The sequence below is a fragment of the Babylonia areolata genome, chromosome 25 (genome assembly GCF_041734735.1).
Source record: "Babylonia areolata isolate BAREFJ2019XMU chromosome 25, ASM4173473v1, whole genome shotgun sequence".
In the NCBI taxonomy this organism is placed as follows: domain Eukaryota; kingdom Metazoa; phylum Mollusca; class Gastropoda; order Neogastropoda; family Buccinidae; genus Babylonia; species Babylonia areolata.
The window spans coordinates 3283043-3299861 of NC_134900.1; the positions used below are offsets into that span (position 1 = coordinate 3283043).

General features: G+C 43.6%; 1 protein-coding gene across 3 annotated transcripts; it reads right to left on the minus strand.

Moving 5' to 3' along the window:
• Positions 1-451: 451 nt before the first annotated feature.
• Positions 452-16538, minus strand: LOC143299816 (cytochrome P450 2U1-like). Of its 3 annotated transcripts, none has more exons than XM_076613273.1 (9): positions 16429-16538; positions 13681-14150; positions 12145-12291; positions 10987-11094; positions 9578-9685; positions 6903-7029; positions 4145-4410; positions 2497-2624; positions 452-2074 (listed from the first exon to the last, which is right to left on the minus strand). In XM_076613273.1, exons 2-9 carry the CDS (start codon positions 14089-14091, stop codon positions 1861-1863), a joined length of 1509 nt encoding a protein of 502 aa, XP_076469388.1. In that variant the 5' UTR covers positions 14092-14150; positions 16429-16538; the 3' UTR covers positions 452-1860. The 3 variants fall into 3 exon arrangements, with proteins under 3 accessions (XP_076469388.1, XP_076469387.1, XP_076469390.1); XM_076613272.1 differs by having other exon boundaries at positions 16410-16521; XM_076613275.1 differs by having other exon boundaries at positions 16414-16505.
• Between the last annotated feature and the right edge of the window lie 281 nt (positions 16539-16819).

Genomic DNA, 16819 nt, shown 5'->3' on the forward strand with positions numbered 1-16819 from the left:
ATAAATAGATAGATAAATGCTGAAATGAATACTGTTATAATCGAATGCTCTGGTTTCTCAAGACCGACAAAACTAATATTTTCAGCTTTGAAATAAATCACTTTGTCGTCTGTTACTGGATTCCGTCCTTATTTTCTTTCTGAGTATTTTCATGTTCGTGATTTGTGACGGATTTTTTTTAATAAATACTTTGGTGTTAGTGCCTTGAAAATGAATTTAAGTAAGTGTATTAGATGACAGATGCAAGTATAAGCTAATATCAAAGCACTCCAGCACACTCAATCATTTCTCCACAGAGAGAGAGAGAGAGAGAGAGAGAGAGAGAGCGCCCATGTGTGTGCGTGCGTGTGTGCCCGCGCACGCATGTGCGTGAATGTGTGCACGCGTGCTTGTGTGCGTTCTCGCTCGCGCATGTCACACAGTACACAAAACACCAGCACGAACGTTTTATGGCTTATGAAAATCGTTATTCAAAGGACAAAGCAGGGGTCAATGACAGAGCATTGACATGTAAAACTTCGTATGAACATTCACCGGTTTCCTTCACCGCCAAAACCATCCTGATTAGCAACAGGTTTCATTCAAAATATAAAGAAGAGCGGCCACAATGAATATAGTATTCTGTAACATGGCACAATAGTAATCATAATGTGGAACTGCTTTGCATTTATTATCAGCAACGGGAACAGGAGAACTAAACAATCAGGCACATACAATTCATCAGTTTGCAGAACTGATCCACAATGAAAACACACACACACAAAGAAAACTAAAACTAAAAAACAAAACAAAAAAAACAACAACCCAAAAAACCCACACAAACAAAACAACACAAAGACAAATAGAAACAACCTGCAACCTAAACAATCAACTTATCTGGGTAGTATTAGTGTTTTCTGTTTACTGATATGTCAATGATTTGATGAAACGAATTTCTGACATGCGATTCTCGCAATGAGTTCTGACAAAGTCTTAACTGTCATGCGCACGTTTGACGAATTGTCAAAAAAACAACAAAACAACACAAAAAACAAACACACCAAAAAAACAAAAAACAAACAAACAAACACGCAAACCCATTTTCTTCTTAACTGCAATGACAGCAAACCACAAACCCATTTTCTTTCTGATTGCGAAATCAGTAAACTACAAATCCATTTTCTTTCTAACCGCAGTGACAACAAATTATAAATCAATTTTCTTCCAAACTGTAGTGACAAAAAACTACAAACCAATTTTGTTCCTGACTGTAGCGTCAACAAACTACAGATTTATTTTCGTTCAGACTGCAGTGTTAACATGCGACAAACCCAATTTCTTTCTGAATAGAGCATCAACACCTACCAAATCAATTCTTTCTGATAAAGCGTCAACAGTCTGCTATGGATTTGGTTGTTGTTGATTATTCAGTGTCTCGTCACACATGCCAGTGATTGTTAACATTTCGTTATGGTATTGATTTCATATTGACATGTTATCATTTAGAAATAGATAAATAAATGAATGAATGAATTAATAAACAGATAAATAGATAAGGTAGGTGAGGAGTGGGGGGCTCCAAATGATGTCAAATTATGTAATAGATCAATTTCTGACTGAACAGTTGTTATACAGTTTCTTTACATCGTGCATGTGCGTGTACGCGCGTCTGGTATGATAATGATAATAATAATTAATATCAGAAAGCCATGAGACCGAAAACGCCAGGAATCCAATGCGCTAAGCCAGAGGAGCGTCACACCCTCAGACCCTTGTTTCCGACACCTTAAAAAAAAAAAAAAAAGAAAAAAAAAAGAAAGAAAAATCACGTGACGAAGACCACGTGATGAAGACCATGTGACGAGGGCCACGTGCTCTCGTTCACAGCTGCCTTTGGACGAAGCGGCTGTGGAAGGGTTTCATGGTGGAGATCAGCCCGAAGTTCCACACTTCCGGTCCCAGGGTCATCAGCTTCTCGTTGGTGGGCGGGAGGACGTCAAACTGCTGAAGGATAGTGGTGAGGAAGAGGAAGATGCGGGCACGTGCGAACCCCTCCCCGGGACACGCCCTCTTTCCCGTGCTGAAGGGCATCAGGCTGTGAGGGGTTTGGGGGGAGGGGTAGGGGGGAGACAGTAGAGAAATGAGTCAATGCCATGGTATGAAAATGAACCCCAAAATAGATTAATAAGAATATTTAGAAAATATAATAAGAATTATATAATAATAATAATAATAACAATACTACTACTACTACTACTACTACTACTACTACTACTACTACTACTAATAATAATAGTAATAATTCACTTGGACTGGAAAACGAATAAAATTGAAAGCAGGGGAAAAAAACCCAGCAAATGAATGGGTCAGTGTTGCGACGCGCTCTCCCTGGGGAGAGCAGCCCGAATTTCACACAGAGAAATCTATTGTGACAAACAAAAAAAGAGTAATACAATACAATACAATACAATACAAATAAAAATAATAATAATAATAAGTGGTATAAGACGACCGTACTTCTGTCTGGTCGGGTGAGTGACGGGCAGGATGTGTCCCTTGTCATCCAGGAATCTCTCTGGTTTGAAGGCATCGGTGTCTTCCCACAGTTTGTCGCTCTTGTGGAACACGTAGCCGGCACTGAACGCCTGCGCATGAAAGTTATTATTATTATTATTATTATTATTATTATTATTATTGTTATTATGTCTCGTTCGTCATTTATCAGATGTATTCCCCCGTCTCCTCGACGAAGGCGGAAGTACGTCGTAGGTCCTCCAGTCCTCCGTAGAGCTTCCGAGCCGCTGGGATTGGGTCGGGCCAGGTTTTCTTTCGGAGCGCTTGGTATAGCGGGCAGGACTGCAGCAGATGTTCTGTTGTCTGGCTGCCTGTTCTACAGGGGCACTGCTCTGTGTCGCCGATACGGAGTTTCGTGTTTCAGGCGGTTGTGGCCTGTTCTGAGCCTGAAAATGGCTACCTGCTCTCGGCGATTAATAATAATAATAATAATAATATTATCATCATCATTATTATCATTATTAATTATTATTATTATCAATAGTATTATCATCATCATTATTATCATTATTAATTATTATTATTATCAATATTATTATTGTTATTATCATTATTAATTATTATTGTTGTTGTTATTACTGTATCTTGAGGAATCGTCATCGTTTAACGTCGAACAGTCTCAGTTTCTATGCTGCTACTACAACTACTACTACTACTGTTCCTCCTACTACTACTACTTCTATCAACATCATCATTATTATCATTAGTAGCAGTAGGGGGAGGAGGAGCAGCAGTGGTAGTGATAGAAGTGCTTGTCCTAGCAACAGCGGCGGTAGTTAATAATTTGAATCTACTCAACTCAGAATGATGAAACTATTGTCCCCGAAGAAACATATTCAGGAGTATCATCCCTCATGGGAACAGTGTATACTGGTGTGCAATAGTGCAGCAGCAGCAGCAGCAGCAGCAGCAGCAGCAGCAGCAGCAGCAGCAGCAGCAGCAGCAGCAGCAGAAGCAGTAGCAGCAGTAGTAGTCCAGAAATTGAGTTTACTCGACCCGAAATGATGACAGTTCCTTAACCCATTGGCCGCTGCTGACAAATATACTTGTCAGTTAATTAAGGGCTGGCTATCACTTCATGTGATCATTCTTTCTCTGGGCATTTTCCTCTTGGGATTACAATTTGTCAAAAGTTGGCTGCACTGCACATGATATAACAATTGTGCTTAAAGTTCATGAGTCGCTAGTCTTATTCCGTCAATGTTGAGCAATAGTAGTAGTAGTTGTTGCTGTTGTAGTAGTATAGAGACTGAGACTGTACGACGCAAAACAGTGACGATTACTTAAGATACAAATCGATTGTATCATCCCTCACCACACTTCGTTCTTCACACCACACCACACCACACCACACCACACCACACCACCTGGAAGAGCCTAACCCCCGATGTTCAACACTTTTAGTAGTAGTAGTAGTAGTAGTAGTAGTAGTAGTGGTAGTGGCCGTAGAAGCACAACCGCATTAGCAGCATACTTAGCAGTAGTGTAGTACCAGAAGCAGTAGTAGCCAGTAGTAATACTAGTACAGAAACCGAGCGTGTTCAGTCCAGAACGATCCACAGTTCCTTGAAAGAAGGTATCATCCCCTTACCACACTTCCTTTGGGAACGGTGTAGCCCCTGATCTCCACGTCCTCGTTGATGAAGTGGTCAAAGCCCAGAGGCACCACCGACGCGTAGCGGAAGGCCTCCAGAATGAAGGCCTCCGTGTAGTGGCACTCGCGGCGGTCGTTGAGCGAGGGTTTCCGGTCATGTCCGATAACCGCGTCCACTTCCTGTTGGATCTTGCGCATCATGTCCTGGTGGTGGAGCAGGTAGAGAATGTTGGCGCAGATGCTTTGCGTGGACGTGTTGGTACCTGAGAGAAAGACATACACACACACACGTACACACACACACACACACACACACACACACACACACACACACACACACACACACACACACACACACACACACACAGACGGACAGATAGAGACTGACACTGATTCTATTTGAGGTCACCCATCCCAACACGAAAGGGGAATGTCAAAGTAGTGTGAAGGAGGGGAGTAAAGTAGTGGGAGAAAAGGCTTGGGATCAAATGATAAAAAAAACATAATTCATTTGTTCTGCCCCTTCCTATCTCTGTGGCTGCCTTCACCTCTACACTCCATCTCGCTCACTACGATCGGCTTCGGATCCACTCTGTTTACGCATACCCAGATTCAAACACTCGACTGTTGGCCGCTGTTCTTTCTCTGTCTCTGGACCTTGCGATTGGAATGAAATTCCTCTTTCGCTTCGTCAGGTCTTCACACTCAGCTCTTTCAAGTCTGGCCTTAAAACCCACCTCTTCCCAAAATAGTCTCCCTTGCCTGCCCTTCCTTGTCTTTAGTTTCTGCAGTTTTAGAGTTATGCATGCGTGTGAATGACTGGTGCGAAAGCGCTTTGGTTTGTCTCTGCACAAGATTCAGCGCTATATAAATACCATTATTATTATTATTATTGTTATTATTATTGTAGATTTTCCTGTAAACCATGTCGGCTCGAAGAAGGCGGAAGCAATTACGCTCCGTTTGTAACATTTATGTAGAAAAAGGACAGAGAGAGAGAGACACACACACACAGAGACAGAGAGAGAGCAGATACCTTTACTTGTAATCAATAGCTATAGAGCCCATATGATCGGGGGCGGGGGGGGGGGGGGGGGGGGGGGGGGGGGGGGGGGGGGGGGGGGAGGGGGGGGGGGGGAGTGGGGGTTAGGGATACAAGTTAAAACAAAAGTAATGATGGAAACGACGACGATTCAGAAACATAATTATTGAAAATGCACTATACTATATATCGATCAACCATTTTTACTTGTGAAGAAATTACAATACATATGTGGAAGAAGAAAATAAGTCGATTCGTAGCAGTCTACACAAAATCGATTTTCTTTCTGAACAACAGTAAATGAGAGAGACAGAGACGGAGACAGAGTTCCGCTGCTTGATTTGAAATCCATGTCGTAGCAGTCCCGTTGAGTAAAAGGATAGACTTCGTCCAGAGGAAGAGAACAAGAACATCATAAGGCTTCTACGTAAATCTGCCACAGACCGATCAAAATGACTTCCTGTGTTTGTTCTGTCTGTAAGTCCATTATTTCCTCCCTGTCTGACTTCTCTGTGTATCTGTCTGTCTGTCTGTCTGTCTGTCTCTCTCCGTCAGTGAAAAAATAACGAATCGATAGTCACAGTATTTAGAAGTCTTTCTTATCTCGAGCTGCCCGAATTTCACGCATGTGTGTGAAAGAGAGAGAAAGATAAATGAGTTTCATTTTCTGTCAATTGTTGCCTGTGCGTTTGCTTGACTTCTTCATTCTGACTTTTCGAAATCAATCTTTGGGTCACGCCTTTAGTTACGATTTGAATATATCCATAGTCCTTCGTAGGAAGTGAGCGTACTTAGAACCATTCCAAACGGTCCATTGTCGAAAGCATTTAACGAGTTTTTACTTTCATGTGACAGTGCACAAACTATGCTTTAACAGATGAAGTTGTGGGTTATAGAGAATTTTCTTTTTATTCAATGGTTGGAGAAGGGGTGAATGGGGTATTCTTCTCACCATTGTCGGTGGCCATATTTTTCATCGGATTGATTGATATTTTATTAACGATTCATCAATGTATTCTTTTAAAACAATCTTTTCTACAATGTTTCTCTGTTATTCGCGTATTTTGGTAAATGGCAACGCATAAATAAAAACAAATTCGGATCACATACATTGATCGACAACTCGCACATTGCATCATACACCCCCCTACAGATTCAGTTTCAGTTTCAGTAGCTCGAGGAGGCGTCACTGCGTTCGGACAAATCCATATACGCTACACCACATCTGCCAAGCAGATGCCTGACCAGCAGCGTAGCCCAACGCGCTTAGTCAGGCCTTGAGAAAAAAAAAGAAAAAAGGTGAATAAATAATAGATAAGCTTACATAACTAACTAACTAAATAAATAATAATTATAATATAAAAAAGGTAGTAGTAGTAGTAGTAGTAGTAGTAGTAGTAGTAGTAATAATAATAATAATAATAATAATAATAATAATAATAATAATAATAATAATAATAATAATAATAATAATAAAATAATAAATAAGACAACAATGCTGATAAATAAGCAAATAAATGTAAAACATGAAGACACTACAACGAGAGACAAACCACCCAAAATGAACTTCCATTCCCTGGAGATTAGATCATGAATAATTATTACCACGCTCGGTTCAAGGCTGTCAACTTATGAATAACTAAAGCGACAGTTCAAGCAGTCAGCGATATCGATCCATCCAGCATCGACAAAAAGAGGGGACGCTCTGCTCACCCCCAGCAGTCACGTCCATGATGTTTCCCATCACGTGGTCATCAGTCAACCAATCAGCGCCTTCTTTGCTCTGGAACTCGAACAGATGGTCCACAGCACCTCGTGGCAAGCCGGGGGTTCTTGTTTTCTGGAGAAGGAAGGGGCTGTGTTTTAATGTCCCATTAGTAGTAGTAGTAGTAGTAGTAGTAGTATCATCATTAGTATCATCATTATTATTATTATTATCATCATTATTATTATTATATTCATATAGCGCTGAATCTTGTGCAGAGACAAATCAAAGCATCAGTCATTCGCACGCAATCATAACTCTAAAACTGAAAAAAAAACCCACAAAAAACCAACAACTGAAGACAAGGAAGAGGCAAGGAAGGGAGGCTATTTTGGGAAGAGGTGGGTTTTTAGACCTGACTTGAAAGAGCTGAGTGCGGAGACCTGGCGAAGAGAAAGAGGAAGTTCATTCCAATTGCAAGGTCCAGAGACAGAGAGAAAGAACACATACTGTTGATTGTAGGTTAAGGTCATGTCTCATTGTAGGCTAAGGTCTCATTGTAGGTTAAGGTTTCATTGTAGATCAATGTCTCATTGTAGGTCAAGGTCTCATTGTAGGTCAAGGTCTGATAGCCTTTTACGGGCATCCGGGCAGTGAATTCGCAACAACATGCCTGAGGCTTAGTATAGGAAGGCGGGTCAAGTCCTGCTCTTCTGTCGTCCTTTAATGAACCTTCCTCAACCGAAGTCAGCAGGCACGTGTTCACACAAGGGTGAAGTGAGGAAAATTGGAGTGAAGTACCTTTCCTAAGGGACGCAACTCCAGGCCGAGACGGGAAAACCTTATCACAGGTCAACACTGGATCAAAGGTCCAACCAATTCTGTCACGGTATCTACTGTTGATTGTATACATCTAGTATTGATTTTTCACATTTGAACGGTATCATTGAAACGAAAAAGTAATAGAGGTAGGGGGAAGGAACTTGTGAATTGGTGGAAGCTATCAATGGAGAGTGCAATTGAATACTTATGAAGGAAATAAATAAAGAGGACTTGGTAGAAAATGGGAAGTCGTTAAGTTATCAAAAGAAACGATTGCTAATGAATGTAAAAGGTCTAACATAAAATACTGGCGGTCCCAGTAACTGAAAATGACAGGGAGCATTGAATGGGCAGCATTTACGGGGAGTTAAAATTCATGGACATTAGATGAATAGGGAAACAAAGTCGTTTCATTTCGGAGGGAAAAGTTCGTGATCACTTTCATAAAGGCACTCAAAGGCCGTACAATTGGTTTGATTATGATAACATGTGTGATTAGTGCCTGCGGCCGGTCTCTCTCTCTCTCTGTCTGTCTGTCTCTGTCTGTCTGTCTGTCTGTCTGTCTGTCTCTGTCTCTGTCTGTCTGTCTCTCTCTCTCTCTCTTACTTTCTATCTTTTTGTAATCGGAGATGTGTAATAAAAACATACGACAAACAGGTTTTTTCCCGGGGGTAAAAGGTGGAGTGGAGCTTAGCGGGGTATGTTTTGACTATTCACCCATTTTTCTCTTCCTATCGATTGTGGCTCCAAAATCGTATGTGTTCAAGGTATATGCATAGTAAATGGAATCTAGACGGTGGGCCTCTTTAAAACTGCTTACCCATATAAAATGTACGTACAGGCATGTTCACACATTTTCACTCGTTGATCAGTCTGTGAGTAAAATTAATTTTGCCATGTATTAACAGCTGAAGAATATAAAAGGACATAGTTAGTTGCCTGTATTACTTTGATAATGTAGTTCCTTAAATAGAGCTACAGCTGATGATAAGTGAGTTTGTGTGTGTGTGTGTGTGTGTGTGTGTGTGTGTGTGTGTGTGCGTGCGTGCGTGTGTGTGTGTGTGTGTGTGTATATGTGTGTGTGTGTGTGTGTGTGTGTGTGTGCGTGTGTGTGTGTGTGTGTGTGTGTGCTTTTCTAGTGTGACTGTATGCGTGTGTGCGTGCGTGTGTGTCTGCATGTGTGCGTGCGTGCTTGTGTGTGTGGTGGTGGGGGATGGTAGACAGAGAAACAGAGAGAGAGAGGGAGAGAAAGAGAGAAAAAAACGGAGAAGAGGAGGAGGCAAAAACAGAAGGACAGAATCATGCTGGAAGACAGAGAAAGAGATAGAAACATATTGATGGAGTCTGCCGTTGGACCGACGGATGAGTAGGCAGGCAGGCTTAACTGTCGGTATGTGTCCTCATATGGGAGAAGAGGCCGATTCCAGATGCGCAGCACTTCCCACAGGTATTGTACAAGGGAAAACGTCTCCAGAAGTTGAGCCGTGCTTCCTTCGCTCCCGCTTCTCCTTAATGGCCAGCGTTCTCATGTTTTCAAACGTCTTTATGCCACTAGAGCACAGCATCCTCCAGCGAGAGCGGTCAAGGGCATCAGTTTCCCAAGAAGCGATGTCTATGTCACAGGCTTTGAAGTTTGTCTTCAAGGTGTCCTTGAAGCGTTTGCAGGGTCTTCCAATTTCGCGGTGGCCTTCCTTCAGTTGGCCATACAGTAGCATCTTCGGGATCCTGCTGTCTGTCATGCGGACAACGTGTCCTGTTCAGCGTAGCTGGTACTGGATCAGCAGGCTTTCGATGCTGGTGGGCAGGCCGCTCCTCTCTAGGACCTGGAGGTTGGAGACATATTATAACAACAGCAACTTACCTTTCTCTCCAGGAGAACGTTCTCGTAGAGCACCTGCTTGGCCTTTTCGTTCTGCTTCCTGGACTTGTAGTAGTAGGTACCTGGGATGTAGTCAATGAAAGGGCACACCTGGATAAGGTATAGAATAGAACATATCAGTACGCCTTGATGGGGGTATGAAATAGACTACAATGACGGACTTGGATAGGGTTTGACATAGACTATCATGACAGACCTGGATAGGTATGACATAGACTATCATGACAGACCTGGATAGGGTATGACATAGACTACCATGACAGACCTGGATAGGGCTTTACATAGACTACCATGACAGACCTGGATAGGGTTGACATAGACTATCATGACAGACCTGGATAGGGTATGACATAGACTATCATGACAGACCTGGATAGGGTGTGACATAGACTATCATGACAGACCTGGATAGGGTGTGACATACTACCATGACAGACCTGGATAGGGCTTTACATAGACTACCATGACAGACTTGGATAGGGTTGACATAGACTACCATGACAGACCTGGATAGGGTTTGACATAGACTATCATGACAGACCTGGATAGGGTTTTACATAGACTACCATGACAGACCTGGATAGGGTTGACATAGACTACCATGACAGACCTGGATAGGGTTGACATAGACTACCATGACAGACCTGGATAGGGTTTTACATAGACTACCATGACAGACCTGGATAGGGTTGACATAGACTACCATGACAGACTTGGATAGGTCATGAAATAGACTACCATGACAGACCTGGATAGGTCATGAAATAGAACTTATTAGTACACCTTGGAAGGGGTATGAAATAGACTATCATGGCACATAGGGGTCTGGTTTGAAACAGACCTTGATAGGGTATGAAACAGACTTTGAAATGGCATGAAATAGATCATTATAATACACCTGAATAGGGCATGAAACATGATATACCTGGATAAGGGTATGGAAGTAGTCCTTGATAGGGTATGAAATATACCTTGATAGATATGAAGTAGTCCTTCATAGGGCATGAAACAGACTATCATAAAACACATGGACAGGGTATGAAAACGCATGGATAGAGTATGAAATAGACCATCACAATATACCTGGGCAGAGCGTGAAATAGACAAAGGGGTTGCCCTGGAGAATTCTGTGTAAAAAAAACAAACTTTGAAAGTGAAACAAATTCACTTGCAGGCTGAGAAAAATAGATTCCGTGCACTGTGTCGCGGGGAAAAATGCGTTGTGAAAAATAACCAATGCGATACAATTCAGTACCACACGACGCGGCACCAACACAACACGACATGATGCCGGTGACGTGCGCGTGCGTTTCTTTGACTTTACTGTAACAGTATCAGGGTGTTTTTGTGTTTTGTTTTGTTCTTTTGGGGGGAATAACAAGTGTACTAACCTTGATGGCGAAACTGAAGGCAGGGTCCGCTATTCGGAGAACTCCCTCGTTGAACTCTCGCATTGCTTCCCACACTGGGCTTCCCTTGTCCGTAGATTCTCCGGTGAGCTGCAGTAAGCAGTGGAGTGGAAGATGTAAAGAAGTGAGGAGGGGTGGAGGGGGAACTGAATGTGAAAGAAAACCCCACCCGCCCACCCACATGTACACTTCAATGACACAGGACACGCATGATCAGCGCCTGATGGCAGCAGTCAGTCGGCAGCTGTGTAAAATGCCAAGAGGTTGGTCTCTGGCCCAGGATGGGCGTTACAAAAGTATCGAATAGCAGTCAATCGTGTCCACCTTTGACCATGAGAACAGCAGACAAGGCAACTGATGTTCTGACTATCTTGGCTGGAAATTTATCATAGTGGAGTGATGGCCTACAGGTAACGCGTCTGCCTGGGAAGCGAGAGAATCTGAGCGCACTGGTTCGAATCACGGCTCAGCCGCCGATATTTTCTCCCCCTCAACCAGGCTTTGAGTGGTGGTCTGGATGCTAGTCATTCGGATGAGACGATAAACCGAGGTCCCGTGTGCAGCACGTAAAAGAACCCACGGCAACAAAAGGGTTGTTCCTGGCAAAAGTCTGTAGAAAAATCCACTTCGTTAGGAAAAATAATTCAAACTGTACGCAGGGAAAAAAAAGAAAAAAAAGGTGGCGCTGTAGTGTAGCAACGCGTTCTCCCTGGGGAGAGCAGCCCGAATTTCACAAAGAGAAATCTGTTGTGATTAAAAGAAATACAAAATACAAAAAAAACCACACAAAATACAAACAAACAAACAAAAAAAAAAAAAAATCAAAAACAAACAAACAAACAAACAAAAAAACCCAAACAGTGGAGAGGGTCTTGCCCACTCTCTCAGCCCAGAGGGATTTACGACAGACGGCTTTGGGATGGTCCCCAAAGGCGAAGTAGCCCCCAAGGCTGCAACACCGAGAGCCAGCGCAATCTTGCCTCCTAGCTTGAGAGTTGCCGCCCTACACTGAATATAAAGCTGTAAATGTGAAGAAGCCATTGACTACACAGCTCTTGTCTTCCTGTTGACCCAACTGTTGGCTTATGTCAGTCTATGGCATAAGCCTTCACAGATAGGCAGTCATGAAATGATAATTACCAGAACACCGATGATGCTGGTCACACTGTCCTCCATCACGTCTTTGACCATCACGTTCTGTCCATTGGCCTTCTCCAGTTCTTTGACCATCTTGTCCAGAGTCTCCATCACCAGTGTCTCAAACTCGGCGATCCCCTCGCCGTAAAACTGCAACACGGACAGAAACAACATGCTGAGGAGCCGAGTGTGTATTTCCCAGGCGGAGTGTATATTTTTTTTCCAGGAGAGGGGACCTTTATTTTTTCTCACATAAAAACATCACTCCCATATAGTTTTGTTTTTTCTCTTTCTTTCAGTCTCTTTTTCCTTTTTGTCCTGTAGTTTTCAAGGTTTTTTTTCGGTAACAAGGGCGGGAGGGATAGTACCACACACTGGGTACGTAAGTGACGTACAACATTTTCGTTACAAAAAAAGCCAACAGATTAAAAAAAAAATCTAAAACAGTCATGGAAGAACACACACACACACACACACACACACACACACACACACACACACACACATATATATATATATATAATAAGGACTATCTAGCATCATTATAATTCAGGGATAGTTGAAGGCTTTTTCCGCCCAAAATGCATAAACTGGCTGTGACTAAAAGTTTTAAAAATAGAAGGTATTTTTTGTCCTTTTTCTTGAAATAGCTCTCCGCGATAGTCATTTTTTTTATCACAAAAGACAAGCACTGAACTTGACCTGCATGAGGTGTTACTGATAATTTTGGCTTGTTCCGGATTTTTGGAGGCTGTAGACTTGAAAAGCCAGGTATGAATGGGTACCTGACTTCGACATGGCAAAATTAAAACGGCAGAAGTAGAGGATTGGTCCTCTGCCTTCCAATGCCGAGCTGTTGACACAGTGGATGTAATTTCACTGCCTTGATGGCCGTAAAATAGCCATGGGACCTTTAAACCTTAGTACTTCTTCTTCTTCTTCTGCGTTCGTGGGCTGCAAATCCTTCGTTCAATCGCATACACGCGAGTGGGCTTTTACGTGTATGACCGTTTTTTAACCCGCCATGTAGGCATCCATACTCCGCTTTCGGGGTGTGTGCATGCTGGGTATGTTCTTGTTTCCATAACCCACCGAACGCTGACATGGATTACAGGATCTTTAACGTGCGTATTTGATCTTCTGTTTGCGTATACACACGAAAGGGGTTCAGGCACTAAGCAGGTCTGCACATATGTTGACCTGGGAGATCGTAAAAATCTCCACCCTTTAACCACCAGGCACCGTCACCGTGATTCGAACCCGGGACCCTCAGATTGAAAGTCCAACGCTTTAACCATTCGGCTGTTGCGCCCGTCACCTTCGTACTAATAGTCAAGGTTTTTGGAAAGGCGTGTCTAGCCTTTCCTTCATGTTGGAGTGCATGAGGTTCCAGAGAGGATTGGGCCTCTGCCTTCCTATGCCGAGCTATGGACACAGTGGTTGTAAAGTCACTGCCCCGATGGCCGTAGGAAAAGTCATGGGCCCTGAAAACCTTAGTACTGATAGTCAGGGTTCTGGGATAGGTATGCCTGACCTTACCTTCATGTTGGAGTGCATCAGCTTCCTCATCTTGGGCCAGTTGGGGTCGGACGGGTTGGTGAAGGCCAGGTTCTTCCTCAGGCACAGCTTGTCGGCCACGTAGCTCCACATGCGGTCGTTGGCGTGCTTCTCCGTCGCCTTGCCCGTGTACATCTCCTTGACGACGCTCGGGGAGGCCAGGAACACCATGTTGCCCTGGGGGTGAGGGACGTAGATGATGTCTCCGTACTTCCGGGCCCACTCCTTCACGTGCAGGGCCAGGGTACCGTCCATGGAGCTGACGAAAGCTCGGACCAGGTCCCAGCCCCGAGGTCCCGGCGGGTAGGGCTTGTCGGGCTTCTTCCTGTTGAGGTACTTGAAGACGAGGAAGGCGATGACGACGACCAGGACGGCGGAGGAGATGAAGGCCATCTTGTTTTGGGGGCTTGGGGGGTTCGAGGTGGGGCTCGGGACCGCTGAGCTGTGCTGTGCTGTGAACGGAAGTGTTTTATATATATATATATATATATGTATGTGTGTGTGTGTGTGTGTGTGTGTGTGTGTATGTATATACATTATACATAGATATATATAGAAATAAAACTGTTCTTATTTTCTTGCAGGACGGTGACTTTTGTTCTCAGAAACTTGATATAAGCGAGACAATGTATGTTGCGAATCGAGCAAGCAAGTTGCAAATCGAGCACGCGAATTGGTCAATTAAACTCAAGGGCAATAGTCACATCTCAGTGCGAGATTAATTTTCTTTAAAAAGGAAAAACAAAACAAAAAGCAAACCCACAGGGTATGCATGGAAAAGTGGCACGAAAAGTGGCAAAACACAAATAACACAAACATGAAAAGAAACGGGGGAGGGGGGGGGGATCCCATGACGTGATTTTATGAAGGAACATAGAATGAAAACTGTAATTGTAGGCCCTACCGAAATTCGCCAGATCAGAGCAGAATTCACGATCACTATCATGAAAAACCGACAATTTCGTGACGCGAGGTTTACTGTTGTTAAAGTTTAAAATGTTTTTTGAGCATTTGAAGCAATAAACAATGAATCCATCCTCTCTAACGTACGCTGGAAGAAGCAAAGCTGCTGTTGAGCAAATCTTTTGTTTTTTTTTTCTTTTTCACAAAAATCCGGATGAGATAACATTATACATCTAGAAATATATGAGAGTAGGTGAACGTGAACAAAACCAATGGAGGGATCAGTGTTTTTGATAGCAATCCAGAATGAATACTATGCATTAACGGACGATTAAATTACGATTATATTGATCAAAAGATTTAGGGGGAAAAATCCAAGGAGACTACCGTTAGTATCATATAGTCAGTTTTCTGAAAACCGTCAGTTGTTCCTTCTGCCAACAGGTTAATGCCTGTGACAAGTCCGAACTTATCTCTCTAACAACTGACGAGAACTCTCAAACACAAATGGTTTGATATTTTGTGTGCGCGTGCCTTAGTTACTTCTTCTTTTTCTTTCTTTCTTTCTTCTCCGTGGTGGGCTGCACCTCCGCGTTCACTCATGTGTTCGCTGACATGGATTTCGGAATCTTTTAACGTGTGTTCATGATATTCAGCATGCGCGAACACACAAAGTGGATTCATGCCAAAGCAGGTCTGCACATCTGTTGTTGTTGTCTCGTTCGTCATTTATCAGATGGATTCCTCCGTCTCCTCGACGAAGGCGGCGGTACGTCGCAGGTCCTCCAGTCCTCCGTAGAGCTTCCGGGACGCTGGGATTGGGCCGGGCCAGGTTTTCTCTCGGAGCGCTAGGTGGAGCAGGCAGGCTTTGAGAGTAATGTTGTCTTCTTGTGTTGGGTTGTTTTCAACCTCCTCTCTAGTCCTTGTCATTTCATCTTCAAGCTTCTGCAGCTCTTCTGTCCAATATGGCCTGTAGTTCTTGCGAGCACCACGTGGAATTGCCTGTGAGGCTGCTTTCAGGATGGCTTGGTTGAAGTTTTTGGTGGCTCTGTTGATGTTGTAATCGTCCATTTTGATGGTCTTGCAAAACTCGTCAAAGAGGCCCACGAACATCTCCCAATCCGCCTTCTTGTAATTCCATCAGGGAAAGGACTTGGTGTATACTGCAAATTGATGGCCAGTAGTACTGGTCTGTGGTCGCTGCCTGCCAACTGGCTCTGTACCTTCCTGCTGGTTTTTGGGGCAAGGTCTTCAGTGGCAAAGGCAAGATCTGGGGTGGTCATGGTGAACCATCGGTGAGAGAAGAAGGTTGGTGGGTCTTCTGGATCATTCAGCAGAAGCAGATTGCTCTCTCTCTGCCAGTCCTCTTCGTCTCCTCTTCAGTCATTCTCACTGTAACCCCAACAGGTTGAGTGGCTGTTAAAATCACCTACTACCAAGCAGTTCTCTGATAGTATGTCCATTCTCTGTAAAGAGAGCTCTTTGTCTTGAGGGCAGTACACGTTGAAGATAGTGATGACAGTCTATTCCACTGTAATCTTGATTGCACATCTGTTAAACTAAGAGATCGGAAAAAAACAGATCTCCACTCTTCAGCCGCCAGGCGCTGAGGACCCAGGACTGCAGAATTCGAAGTCCAACACTTACGGTTGCTCGGTTGTTACACCCGTTTTTCTTGTAGGAACGAAACGTCCTTGTAGTTACTTTTTAGTTTAGAATCGCAGCGAAAACTTTAAGCCATGCCTTCTTACAATATCTGGTTTTGTCCTTGTCGTGGTGTTTTGAGAACGAGACACGTAAAGACTTACTGACTTCTTGGGGGTTCACCTGAAGTTTGTGAAGCAGAGCTGTCCTGCCTCTGTGTGTGGCCGTCAGAAGACACTGCTGTCAGAATTCATATGTATATATATGCTGCACTCGAACCACTTGACACTGTCTCAAAACTTTTACATCCCCCTTTTTTCTCTTCTCTCCTCCCCCCGCCACCCTCGCTACTCCCCCCCCACCACCCGCCACATACGTCATCACTAAGGTCCCCCTGTACCCAGTCTTAATCACTCATGATCACTCTCCCTCTATACAATACACTCCAGCGCACGCGCGCGCTCACACACACACACACACACACACACACACACACACACACACACACACAAACACACACTCAGATTCACACACACACACACACACACACACACACACACACACACACACACAC